At 64.5% G+C, this 12538-nt stretch overlaps 1 protein-coding gene across 11 annotated transcripts in view; it reads left to right on the plus strand.

The window, feature by feature from the left end:
• PLXNB2 (plexin B2) overlaps positions 1-10474 on the plus strand; it is a 29567-nt gene extending 19093 nt beyond the window's left edge. For 8 of the 11 annotated variants that reach the window (XM_081249603.1, XM_081249602.1, XM_081249598.1 and 5 more), the window contains 29 exons: positions 416-530; positions 604-712; positions 793-894; positions 1352-1444; positions 1775-1856; positions 1939-2099; positions 2215-2363; positions 2521-2629; positions 2828-2964; positions 3157-3327; positions 3798-3927; positions 4013-4240; positions 4376-4552; positions 4648-4787; positions 4881-4981; positions 5129-5358; positions 5469-5650; positions 6032-6098; positions 6264-6410; positions 6983-7139; positions 7277-7377; positions 7457-7541; positions 7699-7853; positions 7933-8093; positions 8176-8323; positions 8722-8786; positions 9001-9076; positions 9430-9504; positions 9592-10474. In XM_081249603.1, the coding sequence (XP_081105729.1) occupies positions 416-530; positions 604-712; positions 793-894; positions 1352-1444; positions 1775-1856; positions 1939-2099; positions 2215-2363; positions 2521-2629; positions 2828-2964; positions 3157-3327; positions 3798-3927; positions 4013-4240; positions 4376-4552; positions 4648-4787; positions 4881-4981; positions 5129-5358; positions 5469-5650; positions 6032-6098; positions 6264-6410; positions 6983-7139; positions 7277-7377; positions 7457-7541; positions 7699-7853; positions 7933-8093; positions 8176-8323; positions 8722-8786; positions 9001-9076; positions 9430-9504; positions 9592-9696 (3758 nt within the window). In that variant the 3' untranslated portion in view covers positions 9697-10474. The remainder of the gene's footprint in view (positions 1-415; positions 531-603; positions 713-792; positions 895-1351; positions 1445-1774; positions 1857-1938; positions 2100-2214; positions 2364-2520; positions 2630-2827; positions 2965-3156; positions 3328-3797; positions 3928-4012; positions 4241-4375; positions 4553-4647; positions 4788-4880; positions 4982-5128; positions 5359-5468; positions 5651-6031; positions 6099-6263; positions 6411-6982; positions 7140-7276; positions 7378-7456; positions 7542-7698; positions 7854-7932; positions 8094-8175; positions 8324-8721; positions 8787-9000; positions 9077-9429; positions 9505-9591) is intronic. The other 3 variants (XM_081249599.1, XM_081249600.1, XM_081249601.1) reach the window with 3 other exon arrangements.
• Positions 10475-12538: the final 2064 nt, after the last annotated feature.

The raw sequence follows: 12538 nt of genomic DNA on the forward strand, positions 1-12538 counted from the left end.
AGCCTGTCCCCTGAGCATTCGGGGCCAGCGGAGGACGGCTCACTGGTGAAGGTGGGGGCCACGCGGTGACATGGCTGGGGCCTGGCAGGCGCTCTGCCCCAGATGCCCAGGAACCACGGCCCTCGGTGCCTGCAGGGACAGAGCGAGGGCCCAGCAGCGCAGAGCCCTGGGGAGCGAACCGAGATCTGATAGCGGCGGCGGGTCCTGCTGAGCCCTGCGGGGCCCCACTCAGACCAGGGTCTCCACACGTGGCCTCCCGTTCTCTGCTGGGTCGCCTGTGGGGAGCTCTGATGGAAAGAGCAGTTGGGGCCGGTGGGGGTGCCCAGTTCCGGCTTCGTGTTCCCCCCCAAGCCGAGCCCGCCTTCCCCTGCGTCCTGCGGCCCCGCCTGATGCTGTCCCCATTTGCCGTCCACAGATCACGTGGCTGTGACCATCCAGCTCCTATTCAAACGTGGCGACGTCTTCCTGACCTCCCACATGTACCCGTTCTACGACTGCCGAGTGGCCATGAGCCTGGAGGAGAACCTGCCGTGAGTGGTGTCCCTGCCTGCCCCTCACAGCCCCCGCCGCGGACCCCACACCCCTCACCACCCTCTCCTGCAGGTGCATCTCCTGCGCCAGCAACCGCTGGACCTGCCAGTGGGACCTGCGCTACCACGAGTGTCGGGAGGCCTCGCCCAACCCTGAGGACGGCATCGTCCGTGCCCACATGGTGAGGGGCCGTGAGGGCACGTGGGGGCCAGGCTGCTTGGCTGAGGCCAGGCAGCGCCTGACCAGCCCTGCCCTCCCCAGGAGGACGACTGTCCCCAGTTCCTGGACCCCAGCCCGCTGGTCATCCCCATGAATCACGAGACGGCTGTGACCTTCCAGGGCAAGAACCTGGACACGGTGAAGGTGCGGGGGGCTTGTGGGGCCCTGGCTAACCGGTGAGGTCAGGCCTGGGGGTCCCAGCAGGGGCCATGATGGCTGGTGGAGAGGCGTAGGCTTGTTCAGAGCCATCCTCCTGCAGACCAGAAGCTAAGCGCCGGGGCCCATCCAGTCTTCTGCAGCTCAGGGCCCAGCACGTGAAGGAGGCAGAGGGGTCAGGGTGGACGTGGGGACATCTGGACAGGCCTCGAGGGTTTAGGGTGTGCAGGGGCTGGGCAGCCAAGTGCCATTCAGGAGGGAGCAGGGCGGTGAGTCCGGGTGTTGACCGTGGCGGGGCCTGTCTGTGAGTGGCCGGGTGTCAGTTGGGATGGGGGTGCCCAAGCTGGCCCAGGAGCTGTGCCGGGCACGGCAGGTGCCGGGGCCCAGGGCGGGCATGTGGGACGGACTGACCCGCCTCGGGTATCCTGACTGGCCTGTCTGGCAGGGCTCTTCCCTGCACGTGGGCAGTGACCTGCTCAAGTTTGAGGAGCCAGTCAGCACACAGGAGCAAGGAACCTTCTCCTTTCGGACCCCAAAGGTACGCCTCCCGGGGTGGGCGGGCCAGGCTGGTGGACCCCCAAGGGCTGGCCCTGCGGGGGCAGCCCAGTTACCTCCGGGGCTTGAGCAGTGGGGCGGGGGCAGGCTCACCACCTGCCCTGCTGGGGAAGCAGGGCCGGCAGGCAGGTGTGGCCTCAGCATCCCTGGGTCTCCTGTCTCCCTGGAATCCAAGTCATCCTCCGTCTCTGAGCCTCCAGCTTCTAGCCACCTGGAAGCCTCCCCTTACTGCCCGTCGGCTGTGAGGGGACACACGGCAGTCACCCTCAGGGGCTCGGAGTCGGGGGTGCAGCGTGTCCCTGTGTGCCCCCAGCTCTCCCACGATGCCAACGAGACGCTGCCCCTGCATCTGTATGTCAAGTCCTACGGCAAGAATATTGACAGCCGGCTCCAAGGTGCGTGGGGTGGGCAGCTGGGCTGGTGGGCGGGCAAGGAGAGCAGGGCGGCCCTGCCGACGGCCAGCTTCTCCCTCCGCAGTGACCCTCTACAACTGCTCCTTCGGCCGCAGCGACTGCAGCCTGTGCCTGGCCGCTGACCCTGCCTACAAGTGCGTGTGGTGCAGCGGGCAGAGCAGGTGTGTGTATGCGGCCCTGTGTGGTAACGCCACCTCCGAGTGCCCACCGCCTGTCATCACCAGGGTAAGCCCCCTTACCCCCCACCTCCCTGACAGGAGGGACTCCAGCCCGGCCCGGGACCAGCTGCGCAGCCTGGCCTGCCCAAGCCACCAGGTCAGCCGGGCTCTGCCAATTTCAGATCCAGCCTGAGACTGGTCCGCTCGGCGGAGGCATTCGCATCACCATCCTTGGGTCAAATTTGGGGGTCAGAGCAGACGACGTGAGGAGGGTCACCGTGGCTGGCCGGAACTGTGCCTTTGAGCCAGAACGGTACTCCGTGTCCACCCGGTGAGTGGGCAACATGGGCCCTCAGAGCTGGGCCAGGCCCTACCCTGGGGGGCTGGGGGACTGGGGGGATGGAGAGGAAGGACATGGTCCAGGTATGCGTGGGTGCCCAGGGCTTGCACACCCACAGAGTGTGCCCACCTGCCTGCCACCCACGCAGGATCGTGTGCACCATCGAGGCTGCAGAGGCTCCCTTCACGGGGGGCGTCGAGGTGGACATCAGCGGGAAGCTCGGCCATTCGCCTCCCCATGTCCAATTCACCTATCAGGTAAGCACCTGGCAGGTGGCTCTTGCAGGTCAGGACAGATGTGGGTGGGATCTGGGGGGCCATGTGCTGACTCGGGGTGAGGCGAGGCTGTGCCCCTGCCTCTTCCTGACAATGGTCATGGCCCAGTTGAGGCCCGGGAGGGAGGGCTGCCTCCCTGCCGCCCCAGCCCTGAGTCAAATGCCCCTGCTCCTCTTCTAGCAGCCCCAGCCCCTCAGCGTGGAGCCAAAGCAGGGGCCACAGGCGGGCGGCACCACGTTGACCATCAATGGCACCCACCTGGACACAGGCTCTGAGGAAGACATGCGGGTGACCCTCAATGACATCCCTTGTAAAGTGTGGGTGTCACCCACAGGCCGCCAAATCCTGGTCTGCCCTGGTCCTGGGGACAGGGTGAGGGCCCTCTGGCCGTGACCCTGTGTCTCTCCTGGAGGGGGCAGTGGAACCAACCAGACCCATTGACCCACTGGCCTGGGGCTGCGGGTGGTCCCAGGGTGGGGTTGACATTGACTGGCAATCCCCACCCCCAGGACGCAGTTTGGGGCACAGCTTCAGTGTGTCACGGGCCCCCAGGCGGTGCCGGGAGAGCTGTCCCTAAAGATTTACTATGGGGGCTCCGAAGTGCCCAGCCCTGGCGTCACCTTCACCTACCGTGAGAACCCAGTCCTGCGGGCCTTCGAGCCACTGCGAAGCTTTGTCAGGTGTGACCTCTTCCTCCCCCTGTGGCAGGTGCCCCCCCACTCCCACACTGCTGGCCACACCCACCCCATCTAGCTATTTCCCAGGTGCCCTCTTCTCACTGGGCTTGTGAGGATATGGCAGAGCTGGTCTGGGTGACAGGAGGAGGCCTCTAAAAATCCCCACTGTACCCCCAGGTCGGGCAGGCCCGACATCCCGCCTCCACCTCCCCCTGCCACCCAGCCCAGCCCTGCTTCTGACAGTCTAGGGTGGCGGTGCTCAGTCACATGCTCTGAGCACACACACCCCCACCCCACCCCACCCCCCGCCCCTGCCATTGCAGCAGGCCTGTGCTTGCACATACCAGCAAGAGTATCCAAAAGCAGGGTGGGGTCCGGGACACAGCCTTGCAGGGCACCTGCTCTGGAGCTGGCTGGGCACCTCCCTTGCCCAGGTGTGCCCACTCAGGCACCATTCCCTCCCTGCCCCCCAGTGGTGGCCGGAGCATCAACGTCACAGGACAGGGCTTCAGCCTGATCCAGAAATTCGCCATGGTGGTCATAGCCGAGCCCCTGCAGTCCTGGAGGCGGCAGCGGGAGGCCGGACCCCTGCAGCCCGTGACGGTCAGTCAGTGCCCGCTGCTGGGGACACGCCAGGGCAGGATGCAGCCTGTACCAAGTGGCCTAACGGTCCTGCCTCGGCTCTTAGGTCGTGGGCAGGGAGTACGTGTTCTGCAGTGACTCCAAGGTTGTGTTCTTGTCCCCGGCCGTGCCCGAGGAGCCCGAGGCCTACAACCTCACAGCGCTCATTCAGATGGATGGGCACCAAGCCCTGCTCAGGACTGAGGCTGGTGCCTTTGAGTACGTCGCCGACCCCACCTTCGAGAACTTCACAGGGGGCGTCAAGAAGCAGGTCAACAAGCTCATTCACGCGCGGGTGAGGACCAGTGTAGCCCCGGGGGTCAGGTCCTGAGCGGGTGCGTGTAGGGGAGCAGCCCAAGGTCTGGGCTGAGCTGGTTGGGGCATCCCTGAAGCCCTCCTGGGCACTGTGACCCCATCCCCCGCCCCCCAGGGCACCAATCTGAACAAGGCGATGACAATTCACGAGGCCGAGGCCTTCGTGGGTGCCGAGCGGTGCATCATGAAGACACTGACGGAGACCGATCTGTACTGTGAGCCCCCGGAGGTGCAGCCCCCTCCCAAGCGGCGGCAGAAGCGGGACACGACCCACAACCTGCCTGAGTTCATTGTGCGTGTAGGGTGGGGGCAGGGAGGGGAAAGGGCACCGGGCTCTCGTGGTCTCGGCCACACACCTGTCCTTGCTGAGTCTGCCTCTCCACGCAGGTGAAGTTTGGCTCCCGGGAGTGGGTGCTGGGCCGCGTGGAGTATGACACGCGCGTGAGTGACGTGCCGCTCAGCCTCATCCTGCCCCTGGTCATCGTGCCCATGGTGGCCGTCATCGCCGTGTCTGTCTACTGCTACTGGTGAGCCCCTCCCCCGGCATCCTCAGCCCCTTGGCCACACCCACCGGCTAGCACAATCCAGGCCAGGTCCCAGGAGCTTCCCTGTGCCCCCAGGAGGAAGAGCCAACAGGCAGAGCGCGAGTACGAGAAGATCAAGTCCCAGCTGGAGGGCTTGGAGGAGAGCGTGCGTGACCGCTGCAAGAAGGAGTTCACAGGTAGGGGCCGCCCTGCAGGTCCTGGGGGAGGAGGGCTCGGAAGAGGCTGCATTGGGAGGGACAGACGGACGGACGGACGGACCGGACGGATGGACGGAGGAGGGCGGGCTGCCGGCGGGCGGATGCCTCACCCCGATCTCCCTGCAGACCTGATGATTGAGATGGAGGACCAGACCAACGACGTGCACGAGGCAGGCATCCCCGTGCTGGACTACAAGACCTACACCGACCGCGTCTTCTTCCTGCCCTCCAAGGATGGCGACAAGGACGTGATGATCACGGGCAAGCTGGACATCCCTGAGTCGCGGCGGCCCTTGGTGGAGCAAGCGCTCTACCAGTTCTCCAACCTGCTCAACAGCAAGTGCTTCCTCATCAACGTGAGCGGGGCGGGGCCTCTGGGGCGTGGGGTGGGGCCGTGAGGGGCGGGGCTTCTGGAGCGAGGGGGTGGGGCGGGGTGGGGCGGGGTTCTGACCGGCCTCCCCCACAGTTCATCCACACCTTGGAGAACCAGCGGGAGTTCTCGGCTCGCGCCAAGGTCTACTTTGCGTCGCTGCTGACGGTGGCGCTGCACGGGAAGCTGGAGTACTACACGGACATCATGCGCACGCTCTTCCTGGAGCTCATGGAGCAGTATGTGGTGGCCAAGAACCCCAAGCTGATGCTGCGCAGGTGTGTGGGGAAGGGCAGAGGCCGCGGTGGGGGGTGTTGGGGGTGGCAGTGGGGCAGCACAGGCTTGTCCAGGCACCTGGTTTGCCAGCAAGTACAGCCAGTGCCAGTGAGTAGGGCGGAGGGATGGCGGGGGTTGTCGCTGCTAGCAGGTGGTCTCTGCTGGTCACTTATCTGCTCCCCTTTGTCATCAGCTCTTCGTAGGATGGGGTGGAAGATGAAAGGCCCACCCTGAGGGGGCTGGGAGATTGGTCACTGCAGGCTATAAATGTACAGCCTGACGGAGACTGGGCTGCTCTGAGGGTGGTCTGGGTACTTGGAAGAGCCCCCTGATCCTAGGGTCACTAAAGGGTCCCTCAACACAAGGCCTTTGTGCATCTCCAGGTCTGAGACAGTGGTGGAGAGGATGCTGTCTAATTGGATGTCCATCTGCCTGTACCAGTATCTCAAGGTGGGTTCCACACAGCCCTGCCAGGGTGTGGGGAGGGACGAGGTGGTGCTGTACCCCCCAAGTGTCCACCTCCCTGCAGCCCAGCTCCACCTGGATGGGCTTGCTTCCCACCCACCCTGGCACGATCAGTCCCACCCATGGCTCAGCTGCCCTGTGTTGCTCTAGGACAGCGCAGGGGAGCCGCTGTACAAGCTCTTCAAGGCCATCAAGCATCAGGTGGAGAAGGGGCCGGTGGATGCTGTGCAGAAGAAAGCCAAATACACCCTCAATGACACAGGACTGCTAGGGGACGACGTGGAGTATGCACCCCTGGTGAGCCCCTGGGGCTGGGCGGGCTGCTGGCACATCTCAGGGGCCGCGTTCCAGGCCAGCCTCAGGACCAGAAGCTGATGCCACTCACTTCCTTCGTGGACTTGCATTAGAACCCATTCCCCGTGCTGGGCACCCCCGTGTTCAGGGAGGGGCCTGGGTCATGGGTCCTCAGCAGGCTCGTGGGTCACTGGAGAGAGGCTCTAAGTGTCATGACCCCAAGCCAGCTGCCTCCTGGGTGCCCGGGCCTGCTGCAGGCATTTGAGGGGCCTGGGCACACCAAGTGAGTGGTGGTAAACTCGGGCGCGTGTGGACGTGGTACATGGTGTGTGCCCCCATGATGCCTGTGTGTCGCGTGATACCTAGAAGTGAGTGGTCCTCTGCTCTCTGTCCTGCTGAGCCGTGGCGTGCAGGAAAGGGTGAGGCCTGGGTGCTGAAGGGGCTCAGGACCCCCACCACCACTCCTCCACCTAAGGATGTCGCCACTTGGGGGAGGCCCAGGACTGCTCCCGGTCTGGGGCGAGTGAGGGTGAGGGCCCCTCCCCAACTGGCCCTTCGTTCTGTGTCTCCGGCAGATGGTGAGCGTGATCGTCCAGGACGAAGGGGTCGACGCCATCCCTGTCAAGGTCCTCAACTGTGACACCATCTCCCAGGTCAAGGAGAAGATCATTGACCAGGTGTACCGCACTCAGCCTTGCTCCCGCTGGCCCAAGGCTGACAGTGTGGTCCTCGGTGAGCGCCACCCTCGCGTGCCTGGCTCTGTGCCCGTGGAAGCCCGGTCGGCCGGGTCGGGTGGGGGAGAGCGAGAGGAAGACTGGACGGGGAGGGCTGTGGCCGGGTTCCAGGATCTGGGCTGTGTCCTCCCACAGAGTGGCGTCCTGGGTCCACAGCCCAGATCCTGTCAGACCTGGACCTGACCTCTCAGCGGGAGGGCCGGTGGAAGCGTGTCAACACGCTGATGCACTACAACGTGAGTGTGGCGGCTGGGCGGGCCCAACCCCCTGCCGAGAGTGGGGCAGGAGGCCCGCCCTCATGACTCTGTTCCCCAGGTCCGGGATGGAGCCACTCTCATCCTGTCGAAGGTGGGGGTCTCCCAGCAGCCTGAGGACAGCCAGCAAGACCTTCCTGGGGAGCGTGAGTCCCTTCCTCTCGTCCGGGCCCTTCTGGCCTCTGGAGGTCATCACGAGCCAGTGTCCGCCTCATGCCGCTGTCTCGGGGGAGCTGTGAGCCCGGCGTGGGACCCAGGCCCCGGGCTCCGGTCCTCGTCCTTCAGCACCCCCCTCCCCCACAGGCCACGCCCTCCTGGAGGAGGAGAACCGGGTGTGGCACCTGGTGCGGCCCACGGACGAGGTGGACGAAGGCAAGTCCAAGCGTGGCAGCGTGAAGGAAAAGGAGCGCACCAAGGCCATCACCGAGATCTACCTGACCCGCCTGCTCTCAGTCAAGGTGGGCTGCGGAGGGCGTGTGGGAGGCAGACCTGGGACGGCGCCGGTGGGACGCGCTGAGCCCCGCTCCCGCCCCGCAGGGCACGCTGCAGCAGTTCGTGGACAACTTCTTCCAGAGTGTGCTGGCGCCCGGCCACGCGGTGCCGCCCGCAGTCAAGTACTTCTTCGACTTCCTGGACGAGCAGGCAGAAAAGCACGACATCAAGGACGAGGACACCATCCACATCTGGAAGACCAACAGGTGTGGGCTCCATGCCGCCACCCGCCCCGCCCGCCCTGCTCCAGGCCTCGGCGGCCCCTCACACCCTGTCGTCCCGCCTCAGTTTACCTCTCCGGTTCTGGGTGAACATCCTCAAGAACCCCCATTTCATCTTCGACGTGCACGTCCACGAGGTGGTGGACGCCTCCCTGTCGGTCATCGCACAGACCTTCATGGACGCCTGCACACGCACAGAGCACAAGCTGAGCCGCGTAAGTGTAGCTGCGGGCAGCCCAGCCCGCTTCCTGGCAGCGCGAAGCGTTGGGAGGGGGGCTGCAATGCAGGTGAGGGGGTCGGTTTGTGGCGTGGATTTGCACAGCGGGGGCTGGAGCTCAGTAGAAAGACAGGTGCAGGGTACCTGGGGCGGAGGGCGGCCCCCTGGGCAGTGGACCTGTGGCAGCCTGGGACCCCGAGCTTCTTCCACTTCCGTGAGAGAGAAAAAGTGAGTTTTACTATTAATCACAAAATGACGAAAACACTGTCAGGTCTGTGGCTGGGCAGGGCAGCTACCGCTGTTGGACCCCATTCCCCGCACACCTCTCTTTCTCTGGGTATCCTGAGCGCGTGCAGGTGTCTTGGCTTGTGTGTCACTTGGCTCCGACCCCCACAGGACTCTCCCAGCAACAAGCTACTCTACGCCAAGGAGATCTCCACCTATAAGAAGATGGTGGAGGAGTGAGTGCCCCCTCCACCCCACGAGGCCAGAGCCTGGCTGCCCACCCTCAGCCCCCACCCAGTGGGGCCCCCGGGCGGTGTGGGCCTGTGATCAGGAGGTGGGCCCTGTGGGTAGCTTCGGGTTCAGCGTCCGGGAGCCACCACCGCCCCCCCCACCCCGTTCCGGTACCCGCCCCCCGCGGCCCACCCTGTGTAACTCCCCCTCCCCCCACAGCTACTACAAGGGGATCAGACAGATGGTGCAGGTCAGCGACCAGGACATGAACACACACCTGGCAGAGATTTCCCGGGTAAGGGCGGCCCAGGGGACCCACAAGCTGAGCCCCCCAGGATTAGCCCTCCACCCCACCCCACCCCGGAAGGCCCTGCTGCGCGGGCCAGGAGATTGCACGGGGGGCGGGCGAAGTTGTGCCCACGGGGGAGAAAGAGGCGCAGACGAGAGGGCATGGGGGGAGGCGGGGCTCGCGAGCAGCTCTGAGCCAGCCCCGCCTGCCGTGGGTCTGCATGGGTGGGAGGCTCTCTGTCCGCGGTGTGCCGTGGCTGTGCATGTCGTGACTGCCGGGGGAACCCTTCGCGTCTGCCTGCCCCACTGGGAGACAGCCTCCTGCCCCTGGGTCACGCAGCCCTTCCGCCACCCTCCCAGGCGCACACGGACTCCCTGAACACCCTCGTGGCCCTGCACCAGCTCTACCAGTATACGCAGAAGTACTACGACGAGGTAGGGGTCCGGTCCTTCTGGGACGGCCGTGTGCACCCTAACCCTAACCCTAACCCTGGCCTGTGCTCTGACGTGACCCGTCCTCAGATCATCAACGCCCTGGAGGAGGATCCCGCCGCCCAGAAGATGCAGCTGGCCTTCCGCCTGCAGCAGATCGCGGCTGCACTTGAGAACAAGGTCACGGACCTCTGACTCCGACCTCCACCGTCATGGTCTCGGGACACAGGTGTGTGACACCCACTGCCGGGCGCTGGGCAGTCCCGGGGGAGCAAGGCCAAGCGGGCAAGACTCAGCCCTTCTCTCTCTGGCAGAGGAAGAGCCCCCGGGCTTCCGAGTGTGTGCGTGGCAGGGGGCCCCCCACCTCAGCATTTGTAGCCTCATAGCACCCTTCTCCTGAGCAATAGTGCCGGGCGCCCACCAGCACCAGTTCCCTCCTGCAGAACCAGCATCGGGGGTGTCTCCTTCAAGCCTTCTGAGCGATTTGAAAACGTGCCTTATGCCCCCGGCGCCACGCTGGGTTGCTGGGGGCAGTCGGGCCTCAGCCCCCCTCCCCAGGCACCAGCAGCTGCCTCAGATACCTGGGTTGGGCCTTTTGGGGTGAGGTCTGAGTGCCCGCGGCCCCCAGGACCTAGTGCCCAGACTCTGTCCGTCTGCCCTGCCTGGACTGGGGCAGAAAAGTGGTACGATGCCTTCCTGACCTCGCTGGCCTGCCCTGCGGGGCACTGGCACTCCCGGGGGACTCCGTGCTGCAGGCCCCACCTCAAAGGTCAAGCTGGACGTCAGACGTCGAGGCCCAGGCGGCCAGAAGGGACCCAGCAGACTGGGGGTCGGGGTCCCAGCCTGTCAGACAGGCTGACCTGGAGGCCCTGCGCAGGTCCGGGGGGCCGGGAGCAGCTCCACCAGAACACCCACAGCCCTTTTTGTAAATCTTGTTAATTGTCAATCAAATACAGCTGTCTTTTTCACTCTGCTGGTTGGCTGGGTTCTTCCCGGGGCTGCCGACCCGCCATCCCTACCCACCTGCCCCGTTTGGGTACCGGGCCCGTCCTGCCCATGGCCTCCCTTCCTGTGAGCTCCTGGCCCCAGAAGCTCACCTGAAGGTGGGCCTGTGTGGCCTCGCACACCCATCCCACAGTCCCTGGCTCCCCTGGGCCAGGCCTGCTGGGTGTGCTGAGGCAGCCCGTGCACGGCCATCAGCTCGGCTGAGTCCACGCCTTCCTGCTGCCCCAGCAGGACAGGATGGTGGTCAGGGGTGGGAGGTGAGCGCTGGGGTGCGAACCTCTCCCAGAGGCACGTCCTGGTGCACCCCAGCACTGAAAGGGATCCTGAAGCAGGTGGAGGTTCCAAGGGCACAGTGCGGCGGCCCCGCCCCGCACAGTGCAGGATTGGGCCCGCTTGGGCGCCATCTGGTGGCCGGGGTGGGCGTGGTGCGAGCTCTCAGGGACCTGTTTTCTTCCTGAGGTGCGGTGCTTCACAGGTGTGGTCCACCCAGCACACGTTTAGTAAGCCCCTACTGGGTGCAGACCCCACTGGACACGGTGGTTCCTGGAGGGAGGCCCTGTATCCCCCTGCTCGAGGCTGTGGGGCCATTAGGGTCAGCTCCTCCTGGGGTCCCAGGCACCTGAGAGCAAGAGGCACCTTTGTTGGTGTAGGAAGGAGGGGCTTGTCCCGGAGGCAGGCGATGGGGGAAGGCACATTGCTCCCAACCCCTGTGTTGCGCACAGAGCAGGAGCCATGAGATGTGCTCCTCTGTGGCCAGTCAAGCACACGTACCGTGACCACACGGGCATGCGCGTGCACGCACACACGCAGCACCAGCGTGTTGGGCCCCTCACTCGTTCATTCAACACGCGTGGTCCTGGGCACTAGGGACAGAGCAGTAAAGGGCGCAGAAAGGGCCTTCCTTGAGGGAGCCCTTGTGTTCCGAGAATACCAACCCTAGCAGAAAAGGGATTTAGTGGCTCCATAAAGGCAAGTGAAGGGGTCCAGCTTCAGATATGGCTGGATCCAGGTGCTCCCATGGCTTTGGGTTCCATCTATCTGAACTTCTTACCAGCATGTGCTACTTTATTCTCAGACACCTGGGACGCTGGTGGCAGGCCACCCCAGCCTGTGTCTCCTCCACTTGGGGCACACCATTGTGGCTGAGAAGTCTCAATGGGCTAGGCCTCGATCGTAAGCCACTTCTGTACAAGGACAGCCAATTTTGAGCCACATGGAACAAGAGTGGATATCTCTCACATGGAAGGGGTACTAGGCAAACAACTGACATCCCCCACCCCAGGGACCCCTGAAATAACTGTACTATGGTCAGGACCAGAGACCCAGATGGGCAGGAGATCTGAGCAAGGTACTGCTACACCAGAGCAGGGGCGGCACAGTCTGGGATTGTTCACCCTGGGGTAGCGGGGGCGGGGGGAGCAGGAACCTGGAGGCTTGGCTTCTAGACTGGACCTCTGTGGGCCACTTCCTCCTCAGCCAGGCATGAAATGGAGGAGTTAGTGAGCCCGCCTTTTGCTGCAAGTCCAACAGGTGGGGTTCCCTTCCCCCTCGGAGGACAGGAGTGTGAAGGGATCCAGGGGCCATCCTTTCATGGGGCCAGTGAAGAAACTGGGCATGGATGTTGGGTGCACGGAGGTGGGCAGGCTAGCTGGAGTGGTCAGGAGGCTGGCAGACGAAGGGGTGACCCAGCCTTCTGTCACTTTCCACTTCCCACTTTCCTCCCAATGCAGTGGGAGTGGGGAGATGCAGGAATGGAGGTGACCAGCGACCTCGATGACCTTTCCTTCCAAATTGCAGAAAACAGCCCGGGACCACACCCTGCTTGCTTGTTAAGAGCATGAGACCTCACCTAAATCATGGGGCCCCTGTGACAGGGCCAGATAGCATTTTAGGAAGTTCGTTCTGACCTCAGGGAGAAGTGCAGCCAGGAGACCAGTGTGGGGCTGAAGAGGGGATGGCCTGGACCTGTGGAGAGGGGACAGTGGACACGGAGGGTGGGGGCATCTCGGTACTTAGGGGTAGCTGTGAATCA

This window comes from Mesoplodon bidens (genome assembly GCF_964165515.1).
Source record: "Mesoplodon bidens genome assembly, chromosome: 11".
Classification (NCBI taxonomy): Eukaryota; Metazoa; Chordata; class Mammalia; order Artiodactyla; family Ziphiidae; genus Mesoplodon; species Mesoplodon bidens.